Source organism: Heterocephalus glaber, unplaced genomic scaffold (genome assembly GCF_053883595.1).
Source record: "Heterocephalus glaber isolate CG9 unplaced genomic scaffold, H.glaber_assembly_v1.0 deba00001687, whole genome shotgun sequence".
Classification (NCBI taxonomy): domain Eukaryota; kingdom Metazoa; phylum Chordata; class Mammalia; order Rodentia; family Bathyergidae; genus Heterocephalus; species Heterocephalus glaber.
This window is the reverse complement of record NW_028258412.1, coordinates 22,523,277-22,537,342: the sequence shown is the minus strand read 5'-3', so window position 1 is coordinate 22,537,342 and position 14,066 is coordinate 22,523,277. Positions and strand designations below refer to the sequence as shown.

Here is a 14,066-nt window from a genome sequence, read left to right as displayed (position 1 = left end):
ATGAGAAAAGGAATTCTTCATGTGGGGAATGTAATTGGCCTGTTTGGGATCCAGCACTCAGGAAAGGTCGGTTTTAATCAGCATTTAGAAGAAGAAGGCCTCTGCATTCTTTCACTGTGCCCTCCCCAAGCTTCTTTCCTAAATTGGGAGCTGAAAGGCCTAGGACAGATAGATAATCTCTAAAGCCGAAGGACAGGAAATTGTAGCAAAACCCCCAGCTTTTCACACAGTCTAATTTTACCCATGATTATTTTATTTTATTTTTTGGTACTGGGGCTTGAACTCGGGTCCTTGCACTTGTAGGGCAGGTGGCAGAACCACTGAGCTAAATCCCTGGCCCATGATTATTTTAGAGACAGACTCCTTGAGCAGCTCCCAAGATCCTCATCCACCTTCACTGAGGAGCTCAGCAACTATTAAAATGTAAAGCATACACATCCCAGACCCAGGACTCTGGGAGGCTGAGGCAGGAGGGCTGAGGGTGAAGCTCAGTGCAAAGGCCCTGGGTTCAATTCCCAGTATCACAACAAAAACAAAACAAAACACCCACACCTACCATGATGCTCAGCTCCTTGGAGCAGCCAATGGGAAACTCAGAGCTGAAGGCTCTTTTTGCAAAAGTCTTAGGTTCTGCTTCCCAGCACAGGGGGGACCCGGCTCCCTAGGAGGCAGACATGTGATGTGAGCTTTGCTGTTTGTACAGCTGGTCACCTGGGTCCAGAGGAAGCAAAGGCTGGGGAGGTGGAATGGAGGGGAAGAGGGGTGACAGCTTCGAAGAATTTTTCTTTTTTTGAACCAGGGTCTCATTATATAGCCTGGGCTGGCCTCAAATTCACAGGATCTTCCTGCCTCAGCTTCCTGAACTCTGTCAAAGAATTTTTTTTGTTTGTTTTTGTTTTTGTTTTTTGGTACCAGGGATCAAACTCAGGACCTATGCGCTAATGAGGCAGGCGGGCGGAACCACTGAGCTAAACCCCCTGACCCTTGTCAAAGAATTTTTTTTAACACCCAACAGATGTCAGGCTTCTCCCGGAAGATCTCCCAGTTTCAAGTGCTGTGCTTTTGGGCTCTGGAAGCGGCTGCAGGCTGAGCCTCCCCTCTCTGGCACCAGGAGCGCCCCCGAGGGATGGAGAGAGGTCAGGGCAGTCAGGCGAAGGTTAGGGAAGGAAAGCGACTCCAGGAAATGTTTGTATTTCTCCACCAGGAGGGAGGACAAACAAGCTTTTTTCCTGCCTGCTGGGTAGCTGTGTGCACTCTCCAGCACTGAGTGAGTCTGGAGGAAGAGAGAAACTACAAATACAAATTACCTGGGTCTGGGCCCAGCAACTCCTCCCAGGCTTGAATCTCCTCGGGACCGGTTGCTTCCCAGAAAATGAGGACTTTTTGTGAAACTGGTGCATCTCGAAGCCTAAGCCGGGCCCGGCCACAGGCTGTGCCTGTCGGGGACACAGGCAGCTGGTGACTCAGGCTAGGGAGCCAGGACCTCCTGGGGGCTTTTGTTTTTCAGGCTGCAGTTTCCCTGCGGGTGCTGTGGCTGCACTCACCCCTATGTGCTCTGGCCGCTCCCCTGGGCACCAAAGTGGAACCCACCAGCTAAGCCATCGGTGGCCTCTCCGGGACTCCAGGAGCCACTCCGCACACAGGACACCTGCTGTCTCCACCATGGACAACGGGTCGTGCTGCCTCCTCGAGGGGGACCCCATCTCCAAGGTGATGCCGCCGCTGCTCATCCTGGCCTTCGTGCTGGGAGCCCTTGGCAATGGCATCGCCCTGTGTGGCTTCTGCTTTCATGTGCAGACCTGGAAGCCGAGCACTGTTTACCTTTTCAATTTGGCCGTGGCTGATTTCCTCCTCATGATCTGCCTGCCCTTCCGGACCGACTACTACCACCGACACAGACACTGGGGCTTCGAGGACGTGCCCTGCAGGCTGGTGCTCTTCATGCTGGCCATGAACAGGGCCGGGAGCATTGTGTTCCTCACGGTGGTGGCTGTGGACCGGTACTTCAAGGTCGTCCACCCCCACCACGCACTCAACACCATCTCCAAGCGGACCGCGGTGGGTGCCGTGTGTGTCCTTTGGACCCTGGTCATCCTGGGGACCCTGTACCTCCTGGTGGAAAGCCACCTGTGTGTGCGGGAGAAGGCCATCTCCTGCGAGAGCTTCATCATGGAGAAGGCCAACGGCTGGCACGACGTCATGTTCCAGCTGGAGTTCTTCCTGCCCCTGAGCATCATCCTCTTTTGCTCCTTCAAGGTCGTGTGGAGCCTGCAGCAGCGGCGGCGGCTGGCCCGACAGGCGAGGATGAGGAGGGCCATCCGCTTCATCACGGTGGTGGCCGCTGTGTTCGTCACATGCTACCTGCCCAGCGCGCTGGCCCGACTCTACTTCCTGTGGACAGTGCCCTCTAGCGCCTGCAACGCGTCCGTGCACATGGGCCTCCATGTCACTCTCAGCTTCACCTACCTGAACAGTGTGCTGGACCCTCTCGTCTACTACTTCTCAAGCCCCTCATTTCCCAGATTCTACAGCAAGCTCAATGTCTGCGGCTGGAGACCCTGGCGACCGGGACCAGAGCCTCTCGAGCCGAGGGAGCTCCCAGCTTCCAACCTGTGTCGAAAGAGTAGCATCACTGTGGCACACAGTTGCCAAAGCCAGCTGGACACCCAGTGGGAACTGCAAGTGTTGAATGGCACTAACACAGACAGGCCAACGGCGTCGAGGGGGACAGATGGGCCACCCTGAGTTAACCCGTGCCCGTGCACGGAGGACTTGGAAAATGCTGCCGCCCTTCCGTAGTGGTGTCCTCCTTCCCTCCTGCGGGAACTGAGAGCCACGTCCCTCTACCTTTGTGGAAGGTTCCAGTAGACTGACGTGAGTTTGTTGTGTTTCTGTGTTCTGACTGCAGTGGCAGGACAGCGTGTGACATGGAGGATGGGTGCGTTGGTCGGGGATTGCTCGGCCCCTGGGTCATTTTTAGCGGCGGGGGAAATGGTCTGCATTGCTCTGGGGGGAGCTAGTGAACTGAATGACTTCTCGGTATTTCTTAGCCTCTGACCCTCAGTACTTATCTTGGGAAAGAGAAACTGGACCAAGTCCATTCTTTGCTTTCGGCTGAGCGAGCCTGTCTGGACTGGGTCATCTGACTGCTGTTGCCCATCTTCCTCGTGCCCCTCTGTTCGTTTCATTGCCAACGTTGTGACTGCCAGGCAGCCCAGGAGCCACAGCAGGATGATCTTGCCTTCACCTCCGAGCGCCCACATTTTTCTGCAGATCCTTACATTTCAAAGGTGGTGCTGAGGGTTATGTTTTCCTGCCCTGGTTCCTCCACGGGAGCTGAGAGCTTGAAAAACAAATCCCTGTCGGCCTTTGAGTTATGCTAAGTCCAACCTCACTGCTTCTGGCTGCTTGGTATGTGAATGTGGACTGGACTTGTTCACTTGTTTTCCAAGTATTTACTGACTTCAGCATCGGGGGCCAGGCAGGATCCTTTTTATCTGTAGGACCATTGGGCAGCTTTGTGTGACAGCAGCTTTGGGGGAGCAGAGATGTTTAAGGCCTTTGCCCTTTCACTGAATACGGTTTCTAGACCTGCTCTGTGCACACTGCGGGATTCCCCTCTCACCGCAGGACCCCCTTAGGCACCCGCATTTCCCAAATCTGCTCTGGAACTCTCAAATCCAGATGATTCCATGGGATGACAGGCTGCTCCTGCCCTGAATTCAGGGAAAATGTTCCGCCCTAAACCTGGCTCCATTCTCCAACTGCAAAGCGGTGAAAGTTGCCCTCTCCGCCTGTATTTCTGTTCTCCAATCCCCAGGGTACGCTGTCCACACTGGACCTTGCCAACCTTTCATTCTTTTGCCTCCAAACACCCTCTAGGCTGTCTCTGCCGGTTCCTTTTCAGCCTGGCGATGAAGTGTGGCCCACAGAAGTTAAGGTAGATTGGATCCGAATCCCAGCTCAGCCACCATGCCATGTGTGATCTTGGGGCAGACCTTTTTTATTTTTTTGGACTGGGGATCAAACTTGGGGCCTTGCACTTGCAAACTGAGCTAAATCCCCGGCCCTGGGGCAGATTTTATTTACCCATTTTCAGTTTCAGTTTTCTCATGTCACACACAGGTAACAATAATACTGACTTCACAGATTCAAGGAATGTAGAGTCCTGAAGCATAAAGGGACCATTATGTCCAGAAAAACACCGCCATATAGCAAATGCTCATTAAAAGACTTGTTGAATGAATGTAAGAATAAGTGCATGTAAAACCAGAAGCTCTGTGTTTTACATAAGTGTTCAATGTTATGACTTATTACATTAACACATTTCACACATAAAGAAACTGACGCAGAAACCGGGTGTGGTGCAGCATGCCTGTAATCCCAGCACTCGGGAGACTGAGGCAGGAGGATTGTCTTGAGTTCAAGGCCAGTCTGGGCTACAGAGTGAGTTTAAGGCCAGCCTGGGCTACATAGCGAGACCCTGTCTCAAAAAACTAAAAAGAAAAAAAAAAAATCCACACTGAGGGACAAGTGATTTCTCTTGTGGTTCAGAGTCCCTAAGTAGCTGCTTCATTATCACAACCTGGATTACCTTATTCCCCAGCTACCCAGGAGGTGAAGCCAAGGGTTCTGTGAGTGTCTATGGACAACGTGTCTTCTTAATAGAAATCTGTGAAAATCCATGCTTCTGCTTTTAATCTATTCTTAGTTACAGTTGTTTCCTCGGCCACTCCTTTGTTGCTTCATCTTAATAAACACGGTTTTGAAAGAACACGTGTCCTGTGTGTGACTGACTGGCTTAGAAGACTTCTGGAATTTTGCCCCCCGAGGAAAGCACGGTGCTCTCGGTCTCGAAGCTCAGGTAGAGCCAAAGCTCAGGCAAAGCCTCGGACAGAGGTTCCCACTGAAGCAGCAAGAACAAATCAAAAGGAAGAGGAAGCAAAACCTCAAGCAGGGTCTCGATTCACAATTGACTTCCCTTTTTAAGTTCACAGAATGCAACACAAATCTTACCAAGAAGCATTTTCGTTTGTAAGGAGTGGAGCATAGGTGATGGAGCTCCTGTGCAGCTACCTGGAACAGGAAAGGGCCAGATCTGGCAGGAAGGGCTCCCTTCTAGGAAAAGTCTCAGGCAAGCCGAGGGTATTGGTCCACGGGGCCAATGTGGAAAGGAGAACCTTTCATTTGTGCTGACAGTGGTAAAAATTTAAGTGCTGGTCTGTTCTCAGGATGGGGTTTTTAAAAATCCTTGATTAATTAAAACCTAGAATGTTAAAAAAATAAAACAAACCTAGAAGGTAAGAAGGTGTCTGCAGTCAGCAGGTGTCTGGCAGAGCACCCTGGAGAGGGTTGGATCTCAGGGCCAGAGGGGAAAGCAGTTGTCAGGATTTCTGAGGAGGCAGCCAGGTGAGGCGGGGACCCAGCCCCACTGGGACGAAAGGTCCTGATCATCTGGTCTGGGCCTCCTGAGCCATAGCAGGCTCCAGGGTGGCTCAAGACCCTGTCACAAGGCAGCAGAGAGCCCCGAAGGACCTGAGGTGTCATCTGCAGGGCTGGATGCAGGATGGAAAGGCAAGGGCCATTGTTGGAAAACTATTCTGGATTTGAAGAGGGCATCAACAGGGCATGAACCTAGCACTTCCGCGAGGCTGGCTCTAAATGGAGAGAGAGAGGTGGGCTCACACGTGGGTGTAATCTACATTCAGCCTCCCCTCTACCAGCCTTCCTTGTTTGCTTGTTTATTTGTTGTTTTTTTGAGACAGGGTCTCCCTTTGCAGTTCAGGCCGACTCGAACTCATTATGTAGGCCAGGCTGGCCTTGAACTCCCAGCAATCCTCCTGCCTAGCCTCCTCCGGAGTGCTGGGACTACAGGTGTGTCCCACCATGCCCAGCTCCAGGCCTTCCTTGTTTAATCACTGAGTTCCATGCCTGAAACTATGGCCCCCTGTGATCTGTGCTCCCTGCTACTCCCACCCTGTGTGTCCCCCTGCTGGGACACGGACTGGCTCTGCAACCTGCTTTAACCAATTCGACATGGTGGGGACGGCGGCCAGGCCTTTCTGTCTCCTGGCATTAAGCAGGGAACCTTGTGGCTTCTGGAAGTCCCATGTGGCCCACAGATGGCATCCAGGCTGCCCTGTGGAAAGAACATGGACAGAAGCCACATGGTAAGACCGCATAGAAAGGCCAATTGAAAAAGCCACATGGAGCCAGGCATGGTGGTGCACACCTGTCATCTCAGTTACTCTGGAGGCTGAGACAGGAGGATCATAAGTTCAAGTCAGACAGGGCAACTTCAGGAGGACTTGGTCAAAATAAAATTTTTTTTTGGTACCAGGGATTGAACTCAGGTCCTTGTGCTTTCAAGGCAGGCAGTGGAACCACTGAGCTAAATCCCCAGCCCTCAAAATAAAATTTTTTTAAAGGGCTGGGGTATAGCTCAGTGCAAAGGCCCTGGGGTCAGTCCCTAATACCAAAGAAAGGGAGAAAAAAAGTTGCACAGAAAAGCCACATAGAGAGGCACAATATTCTATGAAGCAGGAGAGGAGCTAGTGCCATGCTTATCCATCCCTGTGACCTTAGCCCAATGCTATCAAGGGCCCCACATGAGAAGCGTCCAGCTGATCCCAGACAACCCAAAGGATCACACTTGGTTATCTGAAGCCACTAAGGTAGCAATGGATAACTAAAACAGGAATCCCAGGTTGCTCAAAGACAGGAAATAGCTAAGCACTTACCATTTCTAAGGCTCAGTTGTCCAATCTATGAAATGGGAATGATGATAACAACAGTGTCGCTCCCATAGGGCTGTGTGACAGTTAAATGAGGTCACACATAGCAAACAGCTGATGAATGACAGCTGTAGTGTGTGTGTGTGTGATGCTGGGCACATTCTAGGTAAGCTGTCTACCACTGAACTACTCCCCCAGTAGCAGTTCAATACTGAATACATGCAATTTGTGTCACGCACCTATAGTCCCACCTGCTCTGCAGGCTTAGGCAGGAGGATCCCTTGAGCCCAGAGTTTAAGGTCAACCTGGACAAGAGAGCAAGACCCTGTCTCAAAAAATAGTTGAGTCTAGTCCGGCACACCCTCCACCTGTGGGAGGAAAACCAAACGTAGAGAGTAAGGTCCTTGGGAGAGTCACAAATGTGGATTGGAATTTCCACCAGACTCCACGGAATCGCCACCTTAGCCCTTGAAATGATTCATGAAAACAGGTTTCTGTACAGCTCATCCATCAGTAAGAAAGAAATAAGTGGATAAAAGAAAGACCCAAGCAAGACAAAACCTGCCCGCTGTACAGTGGGAAGACAGGAAATTCCCTAACACCCGGGTCCAGGGAGGTGTGGAACTTCGTTCTCCTGGGCAGTTGGGAACCTTGGTTTGGAATCAGACCTCGAGACCCTGAAGCAGGGAACTCGGAGACTGCTAAGTTCCTCAGTTTCCCAAAGAGGAAGCCGATGGGCTAAGAGACTGTGCAGCTCATTAACGACAGAGGCAGAGCAAACCCCGGCTTGTCTCCTTTCGCAATGTTTGCTAATTTTATCCATGTTCACTGCTTAAAAAAAAATAAAATGGTAAAAGTGAGGAAGGAAGGTCCCTTGCAAATTCTAGCTCCCAGAAATAACTACATCCACAGTTTTCTGGACTCGCAGTTAATAAAGCCCGTAAGGATTACTCCGGGGATGTCAGTGAAGAGTCCACATTTATCCAAGGAGAAAGCTTGTGCTCAATGAGTAAGGGCAGGAAAAAAATGCCAAGCATTTCAGTAGTACAAGTGCTCGATATGACCTCCAACCAGTGCAACCTAATAGGCCAGGCAAGACGCGCTAAGAGGCAGGGTAGTGTAGTGGTTAGGGACACGGGCCTGAAAGTCAGTGCCAGATTCAAGTCTATGCTTTTCTTTCATTAGCTGGATGAAGAGCATATTATCAACCTCTCTGAGTTTCACTTTCCTCATTTTGAAATCAGATTAGCGGGGTGTGGTGGTGCACACCTGTAATGCCAGCACTTGGAGGCTGAGGCAGGAGGACTGCTATGAGTTAGAGGCCAGACTGGGCTGCATAGTGAGTTCAAGGCCAGCCTGGAATATGTAGTGAGACCCTGTTTCAAAAAACAAAGAAAGAGGGCTGGGGATTTAGCTCAGTGGTTTCGCTGCCTGCTGTGGAAGCGCAAGGACCGGAGTTCAATCCCCGATAACAAAAAAAAAAAACAAACAAAGAAAGAGGGCTGGGGATTTACCTCAGTGGCACCATGCCTGCTTCTTTTTTTGGAAGGGGGGGTACCGGGGATCAAACTTGGGTCCTTGCGCTTGCGCAGTAGGCGGTGAAACCACTGAGCTAAATCCCCAGCTCACCATGCCTGCTTCTTAAGCAAAAGGTCCTGAGTTCCATCCCTGGTACCAAAACAAACAAACACAAAAAAGAAAAAGGAATAAGATCAATGACAGTCCTTCCCTCATGGCCTATGGTCCAGAGGGTACAATAAGATAACATATTTAAAATGTGAGGCCTGAGGTCCCACACACTGGAACTTCTGTAATCCAGGTGCTGTAATGATCTTCATCTTCATCATCATCCGATTACTGAGTGCAGGCACACAACTAAGGGAATATATTTCCAATTTCTAACTCAAAGTACAACAACATAATTAGAAATCTCATGCACATAATCCCAGCTACTTGGGAGGCTGAGGCAGTAGGATCACAAGTTTAAGGTCAACCTGGCTAAATATAAAGTTCAAGGCCAGCCTGAACTGCATAACAAGACCCAATCTTAAAAAGTAATAAATAAAGGGCCAGGGATTTAGCTCAGTGGTTCCGCCACCTGCCTGGAAAGCACAAGGTCCTGAGTTCGATCTCCGGTACCGAAAGAAAAAAAGAAAAGAAAGAAAGAAAAGAAAAAATTCATGAGAGCAAAATATTAAGCTATAGGAACGTTCTACAGGATGACATCCAATACACTAAAAAAATTCCAAAAACTGATGTCTTGCAAGGCAGAGCTCAGTGTCCTCTTAGGTCCTGCAGCTCTAAATTTAATTTTACAAAAGTGGGCGCTTTAAAAAAAAGCATGTGACCTGCGATGAATGTGATCAGCATATACTGCAAATGTGCACTAAGAAAAAAATTTGTTTTTGTGAGACAAGGTCTTCTTATGCAGCCCAGGCTGGCCTGGAACTCACAGGGATCCTCCTGCCTCAGCCTCCTGAATGCTGGGATGACAGGCATGCGCCGCCACACCTGGCATCCTGGCATCCAGCCCCCAGCCCAGCATTCTTTTCTGACTAGAGACTGACGGCAGAATTCAGTGTAGAGAAGCAACCCATGTTTGCACAGAGCAGTGGCTGAGAAAAGGGCTCAGGTTCAGCACATCTGTCCTCCTAAAAGGAGCAAGGGCTCTCTGCTCCGCCTTCCCAAAAGCAATCACAGGCATGCTGCTCCCTCCTAATGTCAGATCCTTGCTAATGTTTCACGCTGCTCCTTAGATTTTCTGGAAAACCATGCTGTGGAATGGAGCATTGTTCTGACTGCCATGGTAGACCTGTTAATTATGTCATTCTAGCGAGTGGCAGTGAGCTCCATTCTCCAGTGCTAAGCCCTTCATCACGAGCACACACAGCGCTCCGAAGGGATGTCCCCTGGATCTTAGTAATTCATAAATGCCAGCCAGCTTGCCCAAACTTATCCTTTACATTTAGAAAACTTGGTGAGTTCCTGTCTGCTCAGGGGATTTTATTGCTTGTTTATGCAAACAGCAGGTTGCATAAGAGCCTTGCCAGCTTTTTCTTTTTTTTTTTCAAGTGATTTCGTAGTTTCCTGGTAACCATTCAGTCATCTATTTCAACACCCCAATGACATAAAGTTGAGGGCTGAGCCACACATTTGCCACACAGCCAGCCTCTCCCAGAGCACTCGAGAGCAAGCAGGGCGCCCTGGTGCGGCCTGGCCTGACCCACTCATGAGCGGTCAGGACCACTTTCTGGTCATCCACGGCAAGAACTGCTGTGTCTTCCGAGACGAATGCATCGCCAAGGTGCTGGCGCCTGTGGTGGGGCTGGAGTTCGTGTTCGGGCTCCTGGGCAACGGCCTGGCCCTGTGGATTTTCTGCTTCCATCTCAAATCCTGGAAATCCAGCCGGATTTTCCTGTTCAACCTGGCCGTGGCTGACTTTCTCCTGATCATCTGTTTGCCGTTCCTGACGGACAACTACGTGAAGAAGTGGGACTGGAAGTTTGGGGACGTCCCTTGCCGGCTGATGCTCTTCATGCTGGCCATGAACCGGCAGGGCAGCATCATTTTCCTCACAGTGGTGGCCGTGGACAGGTACTTCCGGGTGGTGCACCCCCACCATGCGCTGAACAAGATCTCCAACCGCACGGCAGCCATCGTCTCCTGCCTGCTGTGGGCCGTCACCATCGGCCTGACAGTTCACCTCCTGCACAACTCCATGCTGACCCAAAATGGCTCTGCCAAGCTGTGCAGCAGCTTCAGCATCTGCAACTCTTTCCGGTGGCACGATGCCATGTTTCTCCTGGAGTTCTTCCTGCCCCTGGCCATCATCCTGTTCTGCTCCTTCAGGATCATCTGGAGCCTGCGGCAGAGACAGATGGACAGGCACGCCAAGATCAAGAGAGCCATCAACTTCATCCTGGTGGTGGCCATCGTCTTTGTCATCTGCTTCCTGCCCAGCGTGGCTGTGCGGATCCGCATTTTCTGGCTCCTATACACCTCAGGCACACAGGACTGCGAAACATACCGCTCGGTCGACCTGGCGTTTTTCATCACGCTCAGCTTCACCTACATGAACAGCATGCTGGACCCCGTGGTGTACTACTTCTCCAGCCCGTCCTTCCCTAACTTCTTCTCCATGCTTATCAACCGCTGCCTCCGGAGGACGCCAGGGGAACCGGATAACAACCGCAGCACCAGCGTGGAGCTCACTGGGGACCCCAGCAGCAGCAGAGGCGCCCCGGATGCGCTGATGGCCAACCCCAGTGATCCCTGGAGCCCCTCTTGTCTGGCCCCCAGCTCGGATTAAATAATGGGGCAATGGAGAGAGAGACTGTCACCAAGAATCGAGACGGCTGGAGGGACACATGGTAACATCAACAGATAGGCCTGGGGTTTCCTGGAACTTCCAGATTCAGAGAAGCAGATTTAGACAGTGTGGCAGAGTGGGCGACGACTCGGCTGCAAACTGTGACCACAGAAAGTTTGGAGGAACAGAGAACAAGGCTTTCAGTCGGCTGAAAGTTCTGCTTCAACTCTGACACCTGCAAACAAAGATGAATGAATTGCCCACGTTTCTGTTGTGCAGTCAGAGCTGCAGCCCTGCCCTTCAGCACCTGGGCTGCATGGCTCCTTCCTTCCCCTGCCTGAGACTTGGACGATCCTCAGGGAGAGCCAAGAGACTGGAGGAGAACCGTGCCGTTCAGGAGGGGCCCAGGCAGCCCTAAGAAGCCAAGAGTCACCCGGTCCCATGGCCCAATTCACTCCCAGCCCCGAGTTGGAAGAAATGGACGAGGCAGAGATCTGTAAGCTTCCAGTGACCTCTGAGTTCCCAGGGGTGGTGAGAAGAGGGTGAGCCCCAGGAGGGACCGAGCTGACCAGTGTGAAGGGACAGCAGTGGCCCCAGTGCTACGAGCAGCAACTGATCCATCCCGCCCTTGTTTACATTCATTTGAGGGCTGAGCAGCAGGAGGGCTGCTTCCCACCTCTGTTTGCTTTTATCATTAAGAAAGAGGGCCGGGGATTTAGCTCAGTGGTTTCACTGCCTGCTGCACAAGTGCAAGGACCCGAGTTTGATCCCCAGTACAAAAAAAAAGAGAGAGAGAAATGTGCTGCTCCCTCAACGACAGTTAGAGGGGACCAATTCCTGCCGGTTCATTTGCTTGTGTTTCTGTTCTTACAATAAATCTACTAGTTCAATAAATTTTGAAAGGAGACACAGTGTGGCGTTGCGTCTATCTGGGTTAGGGTTCACGGGAGTGGACGTCTTACTTAAACGGAGACCGTTATGGGCTGTCAACTCTGTCCTGGTGGGAAAATCCTGTACCCTGCAAAGTGAGTCAAGTCATGAGACAGAAAGCAAAAATTACACATGTGTCAGGATAGGAAAGGGCTGAGAATAAATAAGAAGAGTGTAATTCAGAAGGGCGGGACAGGTTGGCTTGCAAGAAGAATGTCCATTTGACTTAGAGTGTGGGGAGCACAGCTCTTAGCATTTGTGTGTTAAAAGGGGAATCAGAGCAGAGTGGGATCTTCCCACAGGAGGAGGAAGAGCTTCCTGCGCAGGTTTCAGTTCCCCGTTCCGAGGTGGAAAGGAGATGTGCTGGTTTGAGGCTGTGCTCCGTCCAAGTTTCTGTTACGCTTTTGTTTCCATCCACTGTCACTCCTGATTCCAAGCAAGACAAGGCTTGCTGCCACCTCCCCATGCGGACACAGATAAGGATTTAGGTCCTCCGCCTCCGGGCTGGTGCCTGGCGATAAATGAAGTTTCTCCTGTTCCTGAGGAGTTCGCCCGTCTGGATCCCGACACAGATCCTAGAGGTGGCAAGGAGAGAGCCGAGTCCCCTTCTCACGGAAGAGAAAGAGGAGATGAGTCCGGGACTTCCCCAGCCTCCGGCCTGAGTCAGCGGAGAACGTGCAGGAAACCTCGATTCTCAGGGCCCCGGGTGGCAGCGAGGTGCTCTCCTCCGCTCTTTGATTCGGGGATTCACCAGGTTTTAGGGACTGAGCAGTGACGAGGTGCTAGGAGCTGTTCTGGAGGGTGGAGGCAGGGCAGGGGTGAGGATGGCAAAGTCCGCACATTCCGGGCAGCAGGGCAGCAAGGGGCGAGGTGGAGACAGCAAAGCAGTGTGACGTGGACAGGGAACCGGTGAGGAGGTGACCCTGAGCTGAGCTCAGAGTGCCAAGTCACAGCAAACCACAGAGAAGTCTGGGACGAGCGGTCCAGGCAGAGGAGTGGAGGCGAGATCAGCTGGATGTGCGTGGGTTTCCTCTGGGTGCCTTAACAAAGTACCACAGACTGGGCGGCTTAAGACAATAGAAATTAAGACCCTCACCGTTCTGGAGGCCAGAAGTCCAAAACCAAGGTGTTGGAAGGCTTGGTTCCTTCTGGAATTTTTTGTTTTTGTTTTTCCACTACTAGGGATTGAACCCAGGGCTTCCGCACTGATCCACATCCCCAGCCTTTTATACCTTTTCTTTTTTTTTGGTACCGGGGATCGAACTCTGGACCTTGTGCTTGTGAGGCATGTGCTTGTGAGGCATTTCTTAAAAGGACCTATACCTTTTAAGAAAGGGTCTCTCTGAGTTGCTAAATTGCGTGGGCTGGCTCAAACTTATGATCCTCCTGCCTCAGCCTCCAAGGGTGCTGAGGTTAGGGTGTGCATCACCGTTCCTGGCCTTCTGTGTCTGCCCCGAGCTTTCTCAAGTCTGTGACTGCTGGGATCTCTGGGGATTCTGGGCTGTGGACACGTCACTCCCATCTCCGCCTCTGACCTCACTTCTCTCCTGTCTGTCTCCTCCTCTGTCTCTAAAGACAGCTGCCACTGCAGTTAGGGTCCGCCTAACCTGGGAAGACTGCATCTTAACCACACCTACAAATACCTTATTCCCAGTAAGGTCACACTCTGAGATTTGGGGTGAACAATTCAACCCACTACAAGGGACAGAGAAGAGGCCAGTGTGGCCGGCACAATGATGTGCGGCCAGCTACAGGGAGAGGTACAGAACTCTGTCGTATGAAAACAATGAAAGACTTGAGAAACAGATTGCGCTTTTTTTTTGGTACTGGGGATCGAACTTAGGACCTTGCGCTTATGAGGCAGGCGGAGGAACCACTGAGCTAAATCCCTGGCCCCAGATCACTTGTAAATAGAAAAGAGTTCCAAAACACAGTGGGAGCTCAACTCTCTCTTTAAATGCGCACATCTGAGCCGGGATGTAGTGGCACACCTGTACGCCCAGCACTCAGGAGGCTGAGACAGGAGGATCACAATGAGTTTAAGGGCCAACCTGGGCTACAGAGGGAGTTCGAGGCCATTCTGAACTACATGG

The 14,066-nt window shown here is 51.4% G+C and overlaps 2 protein-coding genes across 2 annotated transcripts; both read left to right on the top strand.

Annotated features, from left to right (window-relative positions):
* Positions 1 to 319: 319 nt before the first annotated feature.
* Hcar1 (hydroxycarboxylic acid receptor 1) lies at positions 320 to 4,774 on the top strand. The gene has a single exon (XM_021257573.2). It carries the CDS (start codon positions 1,549 to 1,551, stop codon positions 2,743 to 2,745), a length of 1,197 nt encoding a protein of 398 aa, XP_021113232.2. The 5' UTR covers positions 320 to 1,548; the 3' UTR covers positions 2,746 to 4,774.
* A 5,101-nt stretch (positions 4,775 to 9,875) lies between these two features.
* Positions 9,876 to 11,950, top strand: LOC101713558 (hydroxycarboxylic acid receptor 2). Its single transcript, XM_004843902.3, has one exon. The coding sequence runs from the start codon at positions 9,964 to 9,966 to the stop codon at positions 11,041 to 11,043; it is 1,080 nt and encodes a 359-aa protein (XP_004843959.1). The 5' UTR covers positions 9,876 to 9,963; the 3' UTR covers positions 11,044 to 11,950.
* The last annotated feature ends 2,116 nt before the right edge of the window (positions 11,951 to 14,066 follow it).